The sequence below is a fragment of the Phalacrocorax carbo genome, chromosome 5, assembly GCF_963921805.1.
Source record: "Phalacrocorax carbo chromosome 5, bPhaCar2.1, whole genome shotgun sequence".
Taxonomy (NCBI): domain Eukaryota; kingdom Metazoa; phylum Chordata; class Aves; order Suliformes; family Phalacrocoracidae; genus Phalacrocorax; species Phalacrocorax carbo.
In genome coordinates, this window is record NC_087517.1 from 50,473,642 (window position 1) to 50,490,762 (window position 17,121).

The 17,121-nt window shown below is 39.4% G+C and overlaps 1 protein-coding gene across 8 annotated transcripts in view; it reads right to left on the reverse strand.

Moving 5' to 3' along the window:
- Window positions 1–9,784: 9,784 nt before the first annotated feature.
- Window positions 9,785–17,121, reverse strand: part of PPP6R3 (protein phosphatase 6 regulatory subunit 3) — a 67,067-nt gene continuing 59,730 nt past the window's right edge. For 7 of the 8 annotated variants that reach the window (XM_064452374.1, XM_064452368.1, XM_064452369.1 and 4 more), the window contains 2 exons: window positions 14,736–14,858; window positions 9,785–11,253 (listed from right to left, as the gene is read on the reverse strand). In XM_064452374.1, coding sequence (XP_064308444.1) covers window positions 11,202–11,253; window positions 14,736–14,858 — 175 coding nt within the window. In that variant the 3' untranslated portion in view covers window positions 9,785–11,201. Of the gene's footprint in view, window positions 11,254–14,735; window positions 14,859–14,891; window positions 15,842–17,121 lie in introns of those variants that run through there. The other variant, XM_064452372.1, reaches the window with a different exon arrangement.

Sequence of the window (17,121 nt, forward strand, 5' to 3'; positions counted from 1 at the left end):
TTGCCAGCAGTGTGCTCAGGTGGCCAAGAAGGCCAATGGCATCCTGGCTTGTATCAGGAATAGTGTGGCCAGCAGGGGTAGGGAAGTGATTGTGCCCCTGTACTCGGCCCTGGTGAGGCCACACCTTGGGTACTGTGTTCAGTTTTGGGCCCCTCACTACGAGAAGGACATTGAGGTGCTGGAGCGTGTCCAGAGAAGGGCAACAAAGCTGCTGAAGGGTCTGGAGAACAAGTCTTATGAGGAGCGGCTGAGGGAGCTGGGGTTGTTTAGCCTGGAGAAGAGGAGGCTGAGAGGAGACCTTATCGCTCTCTGCAACTACCTGAAAGGAGGGTGTAGCAAGGTAGGGGTCGGTCTCTTCTCCCAAGTAACAAGCGATAGGACGAGAGGAAATAGCCTCAAGCTGCACCAGGGGAAGTTTAGGTTAGATATTAGGAAAAATGTCTTCACTGAAAGGGTTGTCAAACATTGGAATAAGCTGCCCAGGGAGGTGGTGGAGTCTCCATCCCTGGATGTATTTAAAAGAAGGGTAGATGTGGTGCTTGGGGATATGGTTTAGTGGTGGACTCAGCAGTGCTAGGTTAGTGGTTGGACTCGATCTTAAGGGTCTTTTCCAACCTTAACAATTCTATGATTCTATGATTTTTCTAGTCGCTGCTTCTTCAGGTTACCCTCAGTTTGAAGTTTTGTCTTTTTGTCATTTAAAAGCTTTATGGTTCTTGCCCTCACTTTGGATTTCACTCCCTACAAAGTTATCATTTACTGGTCTAATGGATAAATGATTTACAAAAAGTATTATCCTGGTCATTATTCAAATGCACTTTCTACAGCAAATGTTTCACCAATACAAAAAAGTGCCCAATTCTGTCTAAATCTCCATTTCATGACTTGTTAAGAGATTTTAAGTGCATGAAGAGCATTACAAATTCCTTGACAGATTTCCAGCACTACAGCCAAGAGCACTGATTTTTGTTTTTATTGGATTTTTTTTTCTATTATTTTTTTAACATGGGTTTGTCCACACTAGTAAGATGATTCTGGTGTACTTTATCGTTAACAATTGAAAAACTTTTCTTGTAAGATAAAATTGTTCTTTCGTGGCCACAACAGACATAGATTTGTCTTGGTGAGTACAATGTGATAGATGATATATGGATGAGGAGTTTTACTATGCTGTTTATTAGCTGTCCTCAAATCTATGAAAAAGGGGGGGCCTTTCTTTTCCCTTGTACCACTTTTGAAAGGGCAGCTGTCTCTTTTATTATCACATTAACAGCTGTTTGAGAACATGCCTCCACTATTATCTGAAGTCATACAACTGTAAAACTTGATGAAAATCGCAAAGGCTTTAATCTCAAACCCATTTAAGCATTCATGTTTTTATTTAAGTTAATCTATTAATCTATACAAATTTGTCTCTTTAAATGGAACAAATGCCTTCCTTTAAAGATAGTGACAATAGTAAAATATATTCTAGGAAATGCTTTAGAATCTTTTAAAAGCTTAGAAAGTGGGTAGAAATGCATAGTGGAAAAAACCAAATGACATGGGATGTGCCAAGCAGCCATGTTTTCACTTCTGGCTGCAACTTGGCTGCACAGCTCTGAAGGTTTTGAAGCCTTGGCTACTAACAAAGGGAGATACTGCAAATTAAGACTTGTGCTGAGCACTGACAGCCACATGGGCTGGAAATCTGGGACTCTGCCACACCTTAAGTGTTCTGCATCATCCTGGGCATCAGATCTCAAGCAAACCCCTTCTCACTGCCCAGCTGTCAGTTCTTACTCCTCTTGCAGCAGAAGAGGCTCTTTTCTTCTCCTTAAAGAGTCAGGCTTCAGTGTCCCAGAAAGGAAAACAATATCCTATTTGGATTTCTACCATTTTGCCAGTTCTCAAGACGTGGGCAAGGGGAGAGAGAAGTAGAACAAGAATTCAAGCAAAGATGATCTGGAATTACACAGCATAACACTCAAAGTTAAACCAAGCTATTCATGTAGCACGTGACAGACCCAGAGTTTGAACTGATCTAGCACACCTACGCGGGTTAGAGGGGGTGAAAAGAGCAAAACCACCTAGGGAAACAAGGCTACAAGAAGTTTGAGTCTAAAGGCTCAGCAGTAGATGAGTTTTGGGTTGCTAGAGGACTCCCAATCACTGCTTAGCAGTTAGTTATATTTCACATTACTCTTAGAACTAAACTAAGCAGTTGTGACCTAGTTCCTCATTGAGGCAAACAAGACAATTAAAATTGCAGTATACTAAGTGATATCCAAAAAAAGGTGAGTGTGATGCATCACCCTGTAGATGTGGCGATGTACTTAACTTTTGCTTTTGCAAAAACCCAATTTCAGATGCAAGGCCCTGCAGTTGTATGGGTAGCTAGGAAGCTCAAGACAGACATAAAACCCATTCTCTGCATCATTTCACGCCTCATATGGGGTAACAGCTTTTTTATTTGTTAGATCTACTGCCTTGATTTATATAATATATGCCACTTCTGAATTTTAGACCTTTTATCAATTACAAGCTAGACTACTAAAATGGGATACTTTGATTGCTACTAGTAAGTTATTTTATCCAGATCATAACCTGTCGATCAATATAACTAACATTAACCAGTCAGAGGCAAATTACTGGACTCTAAGCAATATCAGTAGGAATGAAGTGGAATTCCAGTCTTTGTTACACAGATTTGCAGAAGAGATGTTTTGATTTGCCTCTTTCAGCTTTAGATATACTTGCTTTTACTTATCAGCCTTCACCTCTATTTAGCCTCTAACATCTAGGAAAAAGGAACATTTATGTCATAAATACTTGTGTCTTGAGTATGTGATTTTTGCAGTTCTAACAACAGTCATTCTTCCCTTGCACAGTCCCAAATCTTAGTTCTGTCAAATCTGTCAGGAGATATCAGGCAAAAGAGAATACTAAGTGCAATACTGCCAGTATTCTTAATGCATAGAAAGCAAGAGCTACTTGTACTGTAAAAATAATTCAAAGCTGGAACAATTTGTCACCCTATTTGTAATTGTCGTGAGTGTAGAAAAAACCCTCATCTCTACCACAGTTCCCTGAAGATAAAGCTCTTAAGCAAAAGGGAGACAAGTCTCTTGCAATGAAGACTATTGGGCAGTATTGACATCGATTCGCCTCTCCCCTTCTTAGAGTAGAAGCAGTTTGTTTCAAAGTTCTAGCACTATACATGCAGTATAGTCACTGCAGTGTTTCATCAATTCTGTCCACAGCCACTCTAGAAGCTGCTAGGGAGCAGAAAAGCAGTGAGCAACCCTTACACACATATTCAGTACACTGAGGACCTAATGAATGCATGTCAGCTTAGTAGTAAACATCATTATTTCTCTTCAGTTGAAAAGCTGGAGCTAGTAGAAAAAGCTTATGCTTATTTTTGTGTTATGAAAACATTCTTAGATGTTGGTAGTACACATCAAGGCCATACGTGGTTTATAAAAAAACCATTCTTGCCCCATTACCCTTTCCACTCTGGGGTCAAAAAAGCTTTTTTTTTTTGTCATGAGAACACACAGTGAAGATTGTCAAAGGTATTCAGAGACATACTAGGTTGGATCAAAGCTGGAGCAAATCTAAAGTCCAGAAGCCATGTAAGACCTATAGTCAGATAAGAGCCTGTGGAATACCTTGACAATATATGTGGTTGGGTGTTATGACAGTCTCAAAGATAATCTTAAAAATTAACTAATTATGCTTTCAAACATTCCCTATTATCAGAGTCCGTATCTTTTGTTACATGTAAGCAAAGACTAAATCTGCGGTCCTCATAGCAAGTCTAGATAGAAGAATAAGTCTCTTAAGGCAACTGATGTCAACAGAAAACAAACCACCTCGTAATTTTTGTCTAGCAGCAGCAATCTTTTGAATTTCTGAATCTTCCAAAGGGTCCTACTTCAGTACATATTCCAACTTCATATTAACAACTTATTCAGAGGTTTCAGTTACTGTGCATCCTGCTTGTTTCTTCTAGTGCAACTCACAACTTCATCTTTTTCGCTCATGATTGACTTGACATGGGCATCATGGCCATAAACTATTTGAAAAAATTCTCCCTGGAGCACAAGGCCATTCAGACATTCTGGGTTACAGCTGTTCATTGTTCTGCAGGCAGTTTGCCAGCTAGAAGGATCTAACCTTCTTTTTCTAGCTCACTCAAGTGTTGCGATGACCAAAGAGGAACAAGACCTTGCTTGAGATTAAGATCTCTGAATCCCCTTCCCCTACCATCAAAGCTTAACTTCATTATTTATCTGCTTTATTTCTTTCAAGCCAGTATCTTGACATGCACAATAGCGATGATCCTCCCATTCGACTCTGTTGCCTACCTACAAGCTTTTGGTGACAGACTTTGCACATTTGTGAACATGGAAGAACTTCTTGCTCCTAGTAAGTGTTTCAGTGTAACAGGGTGATTGAGTTTCTGCATGAATCTGTCACACTACCCCAACATCACCTTCCTTATTCCTCTCCAGCCGCTTGGCACAAGAAAGCGTTTGGAAGTAGCAGCTACCCCTCTCACTGAAGGAACTGGCTACTCAGTCATTCAGAACGCAGTCCGTATTATTTTCATATGACAGAAAAGGATGTTAGAGAATAGCTCAGAAGAGCACTAAACAGCCTCATACGCAAATCCAAGCTTAATATAACCATTAACCTGCATCTAGTTTTACAATTAAAGCCTTTTTCTGAGATGCTCCGTTCCACCTCATAATTGCGAGACTCCCACTAGGTATGCCCTTGCTATATGGGGAGAGCTTCCTGCAGAGCCCCGTCATCTGCAAAGACCTTTTTGTGCAGCCTCCTCAGCTCAGACTCTGGGATGCCCGGAGGCAGGAGGTCCCGCATGCAAAGTCAAGGGCAGTTTGTTCCCCCAGCAGACACCAGGCAGCTCATAACAGGCAGCAGGTAACCACGCAGGTAAATATTTCCTTTGGACTGTGATCAGGATGCATTAGCCCACCCCTTGAAGCAGCTGGAGGCTTGTTCCACCACATCAGAGACACCCTACCTTTCTCACACAGGGTATTATGACTGTTTCCATCTGTGCAACACCAAATTCAAGGCTGCATCAACCTGTCAGTGTGTTCTTCAGGATAGCACCAGTGACAATTGCTGAACAGCTGGATCTCACCATTGTGTTGAGAATAATTTAATGCAGCATACAGAAGTATTGCACCTAATAGATTATCAGCATCAGTACAAGTTTACCGATGAACCAGTTTTTCGCTAAAATATTGACTGAATAATCAAAAATTCAAATTTTTGCCTTGGTTTCTGGGAAGCTATAAACCTATCAGCAAAAAGGTTCAAATATATCAAGCAGCTGGACTATGAGAGAAGCAGAGAAATCTTCTTTAACAAAGTTGAAGTTGGCCACAGAAACCAGAGGCACAGGTTCCTCCTATCATCAAATTACACTCAGCCTGGCCAGAGACCACCGATAGAGCCTACACGTACAGGGGCAGGAGCTTAAAAACATTTTACATTTACTGAAGTGCTTCCGGATGGGCTGTACCGTATGCACAAGTGCCTCTTCCTTCTTCCTAGCGTTCTACAGTTCAGTGCATTTCAGAAGTGCGCCATGCACACTGCAGCTGGCCATGTGAAGAGAATATATCCTACCCATTGACATGTGCACATGCAAGTGTGTACCTATATATTTATTTATACAGCTTAGTTAAAAATGGTCTTAAGTGCTTGGACATAGCAATCACTATGAATGATGTATGAATCATGTAGATAACTAAATCATTTCACGCATGTTATCAGGAAATCATCCACCACTTCACAGGTTCAGAGACTTGTCTTTAGAGTACTTCAAACTAGACATGCAGAGCACCAGCATTAAAAAAAAAAAAAGATACCTGCACACTTCCTCAACCCTTTATATCAGCTTTTGAAGCTGCTTAATTCTGAAAGGACCACAGAGAAAGAAGAGAACCCCACAGTCCCATGAACATAGCAATTGCTAGTTACTGCCTCTTCCGAGTTGAACGCTGGATGATCAGTGTGTGCAGTCCAGCATGGCTCACTGCAAAGCAGAACCCTTCGCATTTGAAAGCGCACTTCAGAACAACGGCTTAGCAGTGACTACGGAAGAACCCTTTTTAATAAATATAGCGTTAATAACAAATAACTGTTTCTATAAGGATATAGCAGGAAAGGTGCTCTGGAGAACAAGAGAAACAAGGTCACTTGAGTTTTAGCACAGTCAGTAGTAGGCTTATCTTAGCAATCGTGTGCCACTGTCTGTTATCTTTCATTTGAAAAAATAGCAAAGAGGGGTTTTCCAAACACTTCATTCTGTCTGGTGTAAGGAAAAGCAGGTTTTATTTATGATGCGTGCAGTCAGGCTTTGGTGCCCAGCAAAGAACCAGGATAATCTATTACCCAAGATAAAATGGTGACGACCCTTGACAGAAAATTGATGTAGATAAGAGAAGGGAAGACACCCCAGCCCCAGTAAAGAAAGACAGGAAGAGTAGCACATAGTGGAGTTCAAAAGCAGCCCCACCAGATCTGTAAAGTAACAGGTTCAGATTCCATCTGAAAAAAAAATGAAGTATCTCTATTACACCCTTGAGAACCAACCACCAGTCTACCTAATTATCATCCACGGACTAAAGTAGTGAGACAACCAGATAGTTTATCTGAGCAAATGGATAAGTCGATGCTTGTGACATGAGAAACAAAATCTACTCAACAACAGCCAGGCAAGATTTGGTTCTTTTAGTCTGGATGACTGTATGCCTCCAGACAATCATGATCCAAGTTAGTCTTCAGAATCCATGTTTTGAGATGCAAAGAACACAGGTCACAAGAAAGCACCCATACCACTCAAAAGAGATCCAGACCGAGAAGGAAGAACTCCTTCTGAAGAAGGTCCTAGAATCAGAATTGCAGTACTTAAGCTATGGTCAGAAAGATGAACTAAAGGGAATCCCACCTCATTTTGCAAGGTACTTACCAATTAAGGAAAGATCAAAAATGCAGAAGTTCTGCTCTCCAATGGAAATGATGCATCAAACACTAAGCCCAGAGTCATCTATGAGAGAAATTCTGAAAAATACTACTAGCAACACAGTGTAAAGTCCAGTTCTTGTTCCTGCTTCAGCTTGGGGCAGAAGAGTAAGAAGCACACACTGACTTCCCTGCGATGTCATTAAGGTAAGCGTAGTTACACACAAGTCATTAACCAGAACCAAGCACAGGACAAAATCACAGGCTTGGAATAATTTGAACCAGAAAGCCATGCCAGCTCTGTGCAAGTCCAAGAGATTTCACCAACTGTCCTAGCTAAAGTAGGCAGGAAGGCGCCTCTATGCTAAGAGTATTTTTTTTTTTTAATTTTACTGTCGTAGTCTTCCTCCATGCTGTAAACCTTACATACTCAAACAATAACGAAACAGAAGGATGCCAAATCCTTACCTGTTCACAAGACACAGAAACTAAAAGAGGAAAGTTAAAAACTTGGCAAAAAAGGCTTGTTGCTGCTGCATTAACTTCTGTTTTCCATCCCTGTCTGGGAAACAACACAGACACTTTTATAATGAAACCTGAAGCACTTGCGCTACGCTGGAGAAAGCGCTACTTATACTGAGACAGTCAGAAGTGATTAAGTATATTAATAGAGCCATCAGTTATATACAATAACTACTTCCTGATATAACTGTGTAAGACTATGTCAGAAAACAAAACAATCCCCAAGGAAATTAAAGCTCATTTAAAGAGGAAGAGAAGTTCATTATAAACAATAGTAACAACCTGATTCGACTTCCTCATAAGTCGTTCATAACTCCTCAGTGGATTTCACACTTGGAATGAATGTCACAGTAAGTTTCCAAAGGAGCATGCAGATGACAACATAGGACTCACCGTTTAAGAGGTAGATACAAGACATAACAGGAGCAAGAAGGTAGGTTTCACTCAAGAGCATGGTCATGCTGGGTTGCAGTTACAGTGATATAATGATATTGTTTCAACTATCCTATTGTCTTTGCAGTGAATACCTGTTAATTCAGGTTCAGTGTTAACTCACTGAACTGGGGGAATGCTGGCTTAATTAATAATAATGTTAGTCGAGATGATGGCTTACACTTTTACTTAAATGGAATAATCTTGCTATAAAAGCTAGTCAAGGCTTACACTTTAAGATAATGGTTTAACTGGTCAAGAAGGCATGATTCACCCACTCTGCCAAGTACAGAGACTGAGGTCTGAAGAAGCAATAAGCTACTGCATGTATTGCTGGTTTATCCACTTTTGCAACACGCTCTTGGCTTGAATAAAAATTCTTTACTCGAAAGCCTGAGGGTTAAATCCACTGCCCTTTGATATCAACTGACATCACTATTCCTCAGTTTCAAGTGACAAAGCCTCTAGCCATTTCAAAGAGCACTGTGAAATGTGGCAATGCATATATTCAGTACCAGCCATTCAGATCAAGCTTATTTCATCCTAACTGCTCCTAAATACACTGTAGGGAGTCAAACCTGTACAAAGGTATTAGACTTTAATCCATCTCACAAATGTATTAGAATACCTTTTAAATAAACACGACTCAAACTCCACTGCATGCAAGTCAAATTTGATTAAGCAGGCTGGGTAACACAGCCATTCAGAACTCTCCAAGTACATTCAAACTTTTGTAGGCCTGTGTGAGCAGCATAAACTGTTGGTAAAAGATGGCAAAAGGTGTGGGTGTGTAAACACCCCCCCATGCACCCACCCCCCCCCCCCCCCAGCTTTCCCTTCAAGTTCAGGATTCCTTGTACAAGTAATACAGTTAGTGGGTAAAACACACCCCTCCACCTCCTCAGAACAAGCTCACACTACATCAAACCTAGGTTAAATCCCAGGCTTAACTCACCTCCCACACAAGCTCTTAAAACTAACAATAAACACAACAGTAAGGAAGAACCTTCAAGACCACTGGAATCAGCATTAGCCAATCAGTAAGCCAACCTAATTTACCTCTATTGCACCCTTTAATTAGAAGGTAAACTACACTGAAGGGTGAATTCCAGTCACCACCACTTCTCACACCTCCACTCAACTGGTATTACCTATCAGGAACAGAGGGAAGGGGGACAAAATACTCCAACTTTTCAATTTTGCGCTCAGTATGAACTGGATAGCGGATGGATATGACAGTTCATTAACAGAAGGAAGGACAACATACTAGAAGGCTTTGCTGAACTGCAGGCAACAGGGCTGAAATAGTTTCAATGGATTTGCTGCCAGTATGTTCTTCACTTTTCATGGCTACATAGCAAGTTAATTCAACTTGTTGGCAAGGGACAAATAGCTCCCACTGGAAAGGACAAAAAAGCTTTATTCCTTATAAGCTTATGTAAGCCAACATACTGCTCTCCTGTATTTGGAATTTCTATTTGGATTGCAGTTGATGTGTCGAAATGAGTGGTTTTGTTTCCAAAACTGCTTGTTCAATAACAGATCAGACAGTGATAAAAGGACAGCTGCCAACCTTAAAGCTAACATACAAAATATTTTTGGTCAAGCTGATCTGGAAGCAATTCTGAACCAAAGAAGAAACAACTTAGAAACCAACTTGATTCCATCATTTATAAAGTACAAACAAAAGAGCAACCATAGTTACCAATTCCACCTGTGATGCTGTGTTTTTCCCCCCCCTCCACTTTCACACAACTGATCAGTCTGTAACAATTTGCAATGACGAGCGCCACTGAAATTTGCTGCAGCAAATGCAATAGAAGAAGTGAGAAGGGCAATGCCGTTATACATGTGTGGGGTTTTTTTTTATTTCTGTATGCAATGTAATGTTTAGGCACGTTGCTTGGGACGCCTTCTAATATAAATCATTGGCCATTGTTTAGAGTATCCTTTTGGCTTTAAATACTGGTCAGGAAAACAAATGATGTAAAAAATAAATGAATGTAACTATTACAGAAACAAAAATGGATTTGCATCTAAAAGTGCAGGAGGTGAAGTACTTTAACCCTTTCACCAGACAATGTGGCAATATACAGTATATTGCTTCTGTTTGAGAAGGCTGTTGGAATTTTACACTGACATAGAAAATTATAAATTACACAGAATTAGTTTCCATAATCACTATATATATATACACAAACCAGCTGGGAAAAAACTGGTTTAGAACATACAAATGAAAGCCTCACACAGATCAGTACAGTGAAAGGAACAATTAACATGCTCTGCTGCCAAAATTTGTATTAAAAACACTATATACTTTTAAAATGCATGTACTGTAATTATATTAGCAGCACAAGCATTTCATTTACTTGACTTGTCCAAAAGGATTATAGCGTTTTAAATACGCAGATTGTTCTGAAATGTTCCATTGTATAATGCTCAGTATTAAACTAAATCTTGGTGAATGGGTTAAAAGGCAGGTGAATCACTTAAACACAACAAGCCATGTGCACTTCAAATATTCTAGTGTTTCACCTGTAAGGTATTGTTTCAAGCAAACAAGACTTAACAGAACATATGGCTTTACAGTAACATCAATTTGTCAACTAAGTTGTAGCAATAAATACTTAAAATCTCTACCAATAGACTTACATTTTTGATCTGTTTTAAACAATACAGAAAACAATTACCAATTAAAAAACCTGTTGTAAAATGTTGAACACCAAAAAATTCTTATTTAAATCACTTTTGTAAGCTAAACAACCAAAATAACATTTATAGGGCATTTCAGTTTCAGAAGAAACATGAATTCTTTTCTTTTCTTTTTACAAGGTGAAAAATGTATGAAAACTGCTAAATACTTTGGTCACACTAATCGTCAAATAGTTATGTCTCAAATACATTAGATTTGTGTATTCACTTTTTTATAAAACTATTCTTACAGCCATTTTAACTATAGTAACACTACTGTCATTACATGGGTAGCAGGATCTTATTTCACAGGCCACCCATTATTTAGAACAATACAATATAAACATACGCAAAAATTATTGGTATTTCTCAATGTGCAATATTTTTACACTTATGAATTTCTGTACAATGTCTTAAAATCTAGAATATAAATGTTGCTGGTCCTGATCCCTTGCGAAATTAGTGCAGCAGTGACTGGCTTCAACAGGGTCTAGATGAAATCCTCAAGAAACACTCAAACACCTGGATATGAGTTCATTTTCTTCAGCCAAGGTAGTAGACATCACATATCATACAGGGCCATTAACAGATGCCTCTCCTAAATAGGTGGGTTGATCAGTCCTAAGAGGCCAAAAAAAAAAAGATATAAGTACACAAGAAACAAGAAGGATCCAAAACAAATTCAGGTAGGTGCAAAAAAACCAAAAAAACAAACCCCCAAAAACCAACACCCCAGATCACATGTAGCATGAGCCCTGAGTTATACAGAGGAAACACAAGCTAACAACATGCTCATCCCATTTATTTTCTGGAGTCCTTATTGCCTAATTAAGCTTAGCACTTTAATTAAGCAAGCACACCATTGAAGGGTGTTTGATCTTTATTAACTGAGCTACTAAGTGATCTCTAGAGATGCAATATCTCCACAAAAGATTCACTAATAAAAAGCACATTTCTGCTACTTCTCCAAATCTTATTCTGTGAGGAGAAATGTTATACCAGGAGTATTTAAGGTTGCATCTGAAAGCAGGCAGCTAAGACAAAATAGGAAAAACAGCATCTTAAAAAACACTGCTCTAGTTACCACTCTAATCTACAAACTGCCATTTCACAAATACTTTGAATGTCAGTCCATTAGCATGAAAAGTTCAGGAAGTATGGAGGAAAATAAGAAGCAAACCTGCAAAAGTGAAAACAATTACAGTATGTACATTTCTAGATAAGAAGTTTAGTGTAAACATGGGCTCAGTTGCTGTGGACTAACACAAATAAAGAGGTCAAAGCAGTAGCGCATGAGAACATTAAGAATTGCAAGCAAAGGCAAAAAATCTCAACTTCCATTCAGTGCAAGTCTACTGAATACATCTGAAGATTCCCTTAAAGAATATAAACACCATTTGGAACTACACATGAGAAAAGTTACCTGTAACTCCTGTTCTCTGATGGTGTACATCACAGAGAAGCCACTCTTGGGTCCGTGCTCTACATGCACATGACCAGCAGGAGTCCCCTAGCTAAGTCTTTGGCTGCTAAGCTCTAAAAACACTTTTTAAAAAAACATATGTACACATTAGACAAAAGACAGACACCACTAGACAAAAGTAAACACTTTTTAGAGAAACCTGGAAGGTAAGAAACAAGTGCTGCATGGACAGGAAGCCTGACCATCTGCACAGCAGGAAGTCACTTATTAACTGGGAAAAAAGTCTGTGACAGAACAGGGCTCCTAGCAGAGATTGCTACTGCTGGCCACCAGCCAAAGACCTACCTAGGGGACTCCTCCCACTAGTCATACATGCATGGAGCCCCAAAAGCACCATTATGTTTATCTTTATGCTGCGCTTCTATGAGGATCTGCTGTGACAGCCACCTTTAGAGAAAGTACTGAACTTTGGTGAAGCCAGCAGGATTCAATGAAAGGGGTTCCTTGAGTTTTCCTGCAACTCAAAAGCAATCCAGCAAACTGCTAGCTCCGAGAGCCCTCTGTTGGTTTAGACAAGCATCTTTACTCAAAAGGCAATCACAGTACCCAAAGACTTTTCCCCTACCATTTAATGCTTATCCTCATTAAAAATACTGTCTTGATAAAAACAGTACCTCTAGAAACAGAAGCTGCGAAAGACAGTTTCTGGGTTTCCCATTTAGCTAAGAGTACAGAGTAGGTTTTTTTTCTGATTAGAATCTGCTTCTTGATTAAGTTTATGGAATTTATGCAGAGTAGAAAGTTTTGGCTCACAGGAAAAGGTAGCAATGTTTTAGTGTAACACCACAGAGGTATGACATACTGGCTCATAAACAAGTCTAGAAAACAATCTAAATTTGTCAAACATGCTGGTATCTTTCTCAGTCTGCATCAGAACATGGACTAGAGTTCTGTGTTGTATGTAGAGCTATACTCTAAATCTTTGCTTATAAAAGCATTTCAATTTTGTCTTCACTAGAAAGCTAGATACATAACATAGCACCCATCAGGTCTTAAAAATGGTTACTGCTTTCACAGGATTTGTGAAACTATTAAAACTAGTTAAATGCAGATCCAGAAAATATATGTGTGTGTATATATATGTATTCTGAATTCTGATTTTCAGAATCATACCCTTTTTATATTGCAAAGCAAAAGTGACCCCTGGAATTGCTTTTAATTAAGCAAAATCCTGTCTCCCTTCAGAACATCCTCAGCTCCCCAACAAGAAGGCAGCATGCACAGCTCTGACCCCCAAGCCCTGCCTGGCAAGGAGAGGAGCAGACCCTATGGACTACTCAGGGTTTAGTAAATGCACATTTAGGTTTTGCTTTTACAAGGATTTTCTTTGAGACAGCACAGTTCCTCTGGGCACCCTTGAATTACATCTAAAACAGGAAATGGCAGCATACCAGACTTTGCCTTAACACCAAGAATCAAGCCTGTGGGATTGTACCTGATGTTCAACGCGCCATTAGTTCTGCTAGGAAGCCAGTAAACCAGTAAAAAAAGTACTTATGAATACCTAAGTTCCAGAGCAAGGTCATAATGGAACACTGCCTTCAATGGTGAAAATCATCTCACCTGCTTTAAGCTCTTCATTGTTTTAGGGTTTCAAGATAAAGATGAATCCTGCTCTAAGTCTAGAAACTAGCTCAGATATGAAACATCTGCATTAAGCATTTCTAACATTTGGTGATTAATGTCACCCTACGAGCATTTGATTTTGGTGAAGCCATACTAAAATGAGTTGATCATGTATGTTTCCATACCATTGTAACTTGGGAGGAAAAGAACCCAAACAAGTACTTCAACAGGAAATGAAACAGGAGAAATACTGTCAAATGCCTTTTCTGAGAAAGCAGTACTACCTGACAATTTAAGAGAAACAAATTTATGCAAGAGTAGCTTTCTCTGGTGGTGTTCCCCTCAGAACTGCATCTTGAATTCCTATTCTCTGAGACTGCACTAGCTGCTGAGCTGCCAGAGGAAAATGTCTCTTCTTTCCTCCAGTAAGTATGCTGAGCAATTCAGGCTGCTCCCTATTTCAAGCAAATTTTATTTGAAACAAGTTATTTATGTACTTCGAAAAAGTCTTCTCAAATCTACAAATTTTCAAATTAGTACCTGAAGACACAGGTGCAAATAACAACAGACTCACAATCAAACAAGCATGACTTAATGCACCATTTCCTTTCCATACAGCTGCACTACTGGACTCCCACCAAGCTGTTTCACAGTGTAGAATACAGAATGAAAAAAATGTTAGACCTAACTTACATAAATTTTCAGGACAAAGTCAAACTTATTCCCCTAATTTTTTTAAGGTATCACTTACATAGGGGTATCAATACACTAGTCTAACTTGGTAACATATCACAAAACAGAATGGGGATATTTACAACATCCTGCAAGACAAAGAATACAAGGCAAGTACATTTTTCACAACTCAAGAGTCTTGGAATCAACAGAAAATTTAAATTGTGAGGATTTTATAAAATAGATGCAAGCACATGTTTACATTGAACTAAATTCAGAAGTGATAACTAACAGGAATTCATTAATCTCTTCAGATCAATCCTACTAGAAAAACATGCAATCTGCTGTTTAGAGGATTGAAAGCATCCTTGAATGCAATTACCTCTGTTCTGGACTGCTATTAGTAGGCTGCAGAGCTGAAGGAGCCTCTTCTGCAACTTCTGTGTTCTCTTCTACTACATATTTACAAGAAGCATCCTGTGAGGTAGACAATTTTCCTTCCTCACTTAAAAAAAGGAAAGAAGTAGAAGTTATTTTAAGTTTACTTATAGGGAAATCTCAGGCAACAGGAGAAAACTGGGAGACTGGTCCATATTTCACATGCAAATGGATTTTATGTAATGATTGCAACATGATGATCAAGCACATGGCTCTAGACGTTGCAAACACCTAATAATGCACTGGTGTTCATGTCCATTAAACCTTGACTGGATAAAAGGGCGGGAAATACAGTAATTACAAATAACATCAGAAAGGAAAGAGGGAATGCATGTGATGCCTGAAGTGGTAACAATCACAGTCATGGATCCTTTACTATACGTACCGGTAAGATTTCAACACTCTGAAGCCAGAAGTATGCAAAAATGGAAGGAAGAAAGTATAAAAGGAATTCAAGATTCCCTCAGAAACTGGCATTAATAAAGTCTGTCCATGAAACACATCAGCAGAATCATTAACTCATCACCATCTTTATTAGACTCCCTAATAACTCTACAGTGAAATACAATGTATGGGTTACGCAGTACTAAGACTGCAGCCCAATCTATTTCACAAACTTCCTCTCAGAGACAAAATGAAACATAGTTCAGTGAAAAAGCAGTACACTCACACTGTAACACATTACCATGTAACTAAGCAGCCTCAAAAGTCATTAGCAAACAAATACTTGTGTTTTGCCTCTAAATCAAAGCTTTTCTGTCTTTCTATTCCACCCTTTCCCACCTCATCCACACCATTATCAGTGCACTAAAATACAAATTTGACCATATACCTGCAAGAGATAGTTATAAGGTAGCTCTGAAGTAGACGCAAACATCAATCTTATATCTCTGTGGCAATAAATCTATTTATGAAAAATGTCAGGAACATTTTAAAGCCACTCTCCTCTGCTGATTCTTCTTCCTATTTTACAGTTCTCCTTTCAATGGATCCTTTAAATTTCAATGAGTCCTCCTCTTTTCCTCCCATGCCTCCTTATATCTGCAGAGCCTGTAAAAATATTGTCTTTTGCATTGCAATCTCTGATCAAGATCCAGTCTTCCCCATCTGGTCTCCCCATCTCATTTGCCTTGATACCCTCTGAATAGTCTCAAAATAAAATACTTGCCACCATCAGCATCAGAACTGACCTCTTTTTTTTTGATATTTTTTTTTTTTAAAAAGGGTCTCTGCTATCATTCTTCCCTTCTCTTTCTCCATTTTTAACTAAATTTAGAAGCCATATTTTTGCCCTTTGCAGCTTTCCACAAATGAACTACTGTGGTTATGATGCTCCTCCTCCACTCAACATGGACTTCAACACCATCAATTTTCTATCAGCAGAAACTTAGTCTTAGAAACCTTAGGTCAGGAAGTGTCCACTTAGCCAGGTACACAGGCCAGACAGAGTAGGACCTCCTCTTGTTACTCTAATTGTTCCTTAATCTAGCCTTCCCCCCCCCCCCCCCCCCCCCCAACATTCTTAAAAATATTTGTTCCAAAGGACATACTACTTTTCTCTCCCATTTGTTGTTCTGGCACATTTAAAAGTGGGTTTAAAGAAAGCCACGTAAGCCTTGACTCAGTATGAGGCCACATAGCTCTATCAGAGTAAAACAGTCTCCATATTTAAGACCTCACCTTTCAGCCTCCTTCTACATATCCTTAAACTCCCCTTTCAAAATGAATGTCCCAGAGTCCCCATTGCTAGACGTTTTCAAGATGCAATCAGACAGAGTGCTAGACAGTCATCTGGGCTCCCTTTCCTACAAAAGGTTGGATCAGATGATCTTTTGAGGTCTCTTCTGGCCTGGGCAATTCTGTGGTATTGCCTCCCTTTGTACCTCTGTGTCCTTTTAACTATATAAATTGAAGTGCTTACTCCACAGCTCAAGCAGGTAAATTCCAGGAAAGCAGGCAGGAACTGCCACCACATGCTGCCTCCTCATGTTAGTTTTTGCACCAGTATCAGAAGTCACAGAACTTAAAGGACGTGTGAACTAAAGCAGTTTAAGGAGAAGTGTAAAAACACCATGGATAACTAAATGCAACTTTAAACATCTAACACAATAGCAGCGCAGACCATATAAAAGCATTGCTCAAAAATACAGAATAAGCTGGACAGCAGATGCATCGTTTACTAAGTCAGCAAGGCACCGTGGTTCCATGCCATGTCAGTCTGCACCGAGTCAAATTCTCCTCTAAACTGCTTTGATTCAATTCCTCCAACAATGCCATTTGAGCCATAAGTGCCGTGCAGCCATAAATGCTCCCTCCTCCGTATTGAAAAA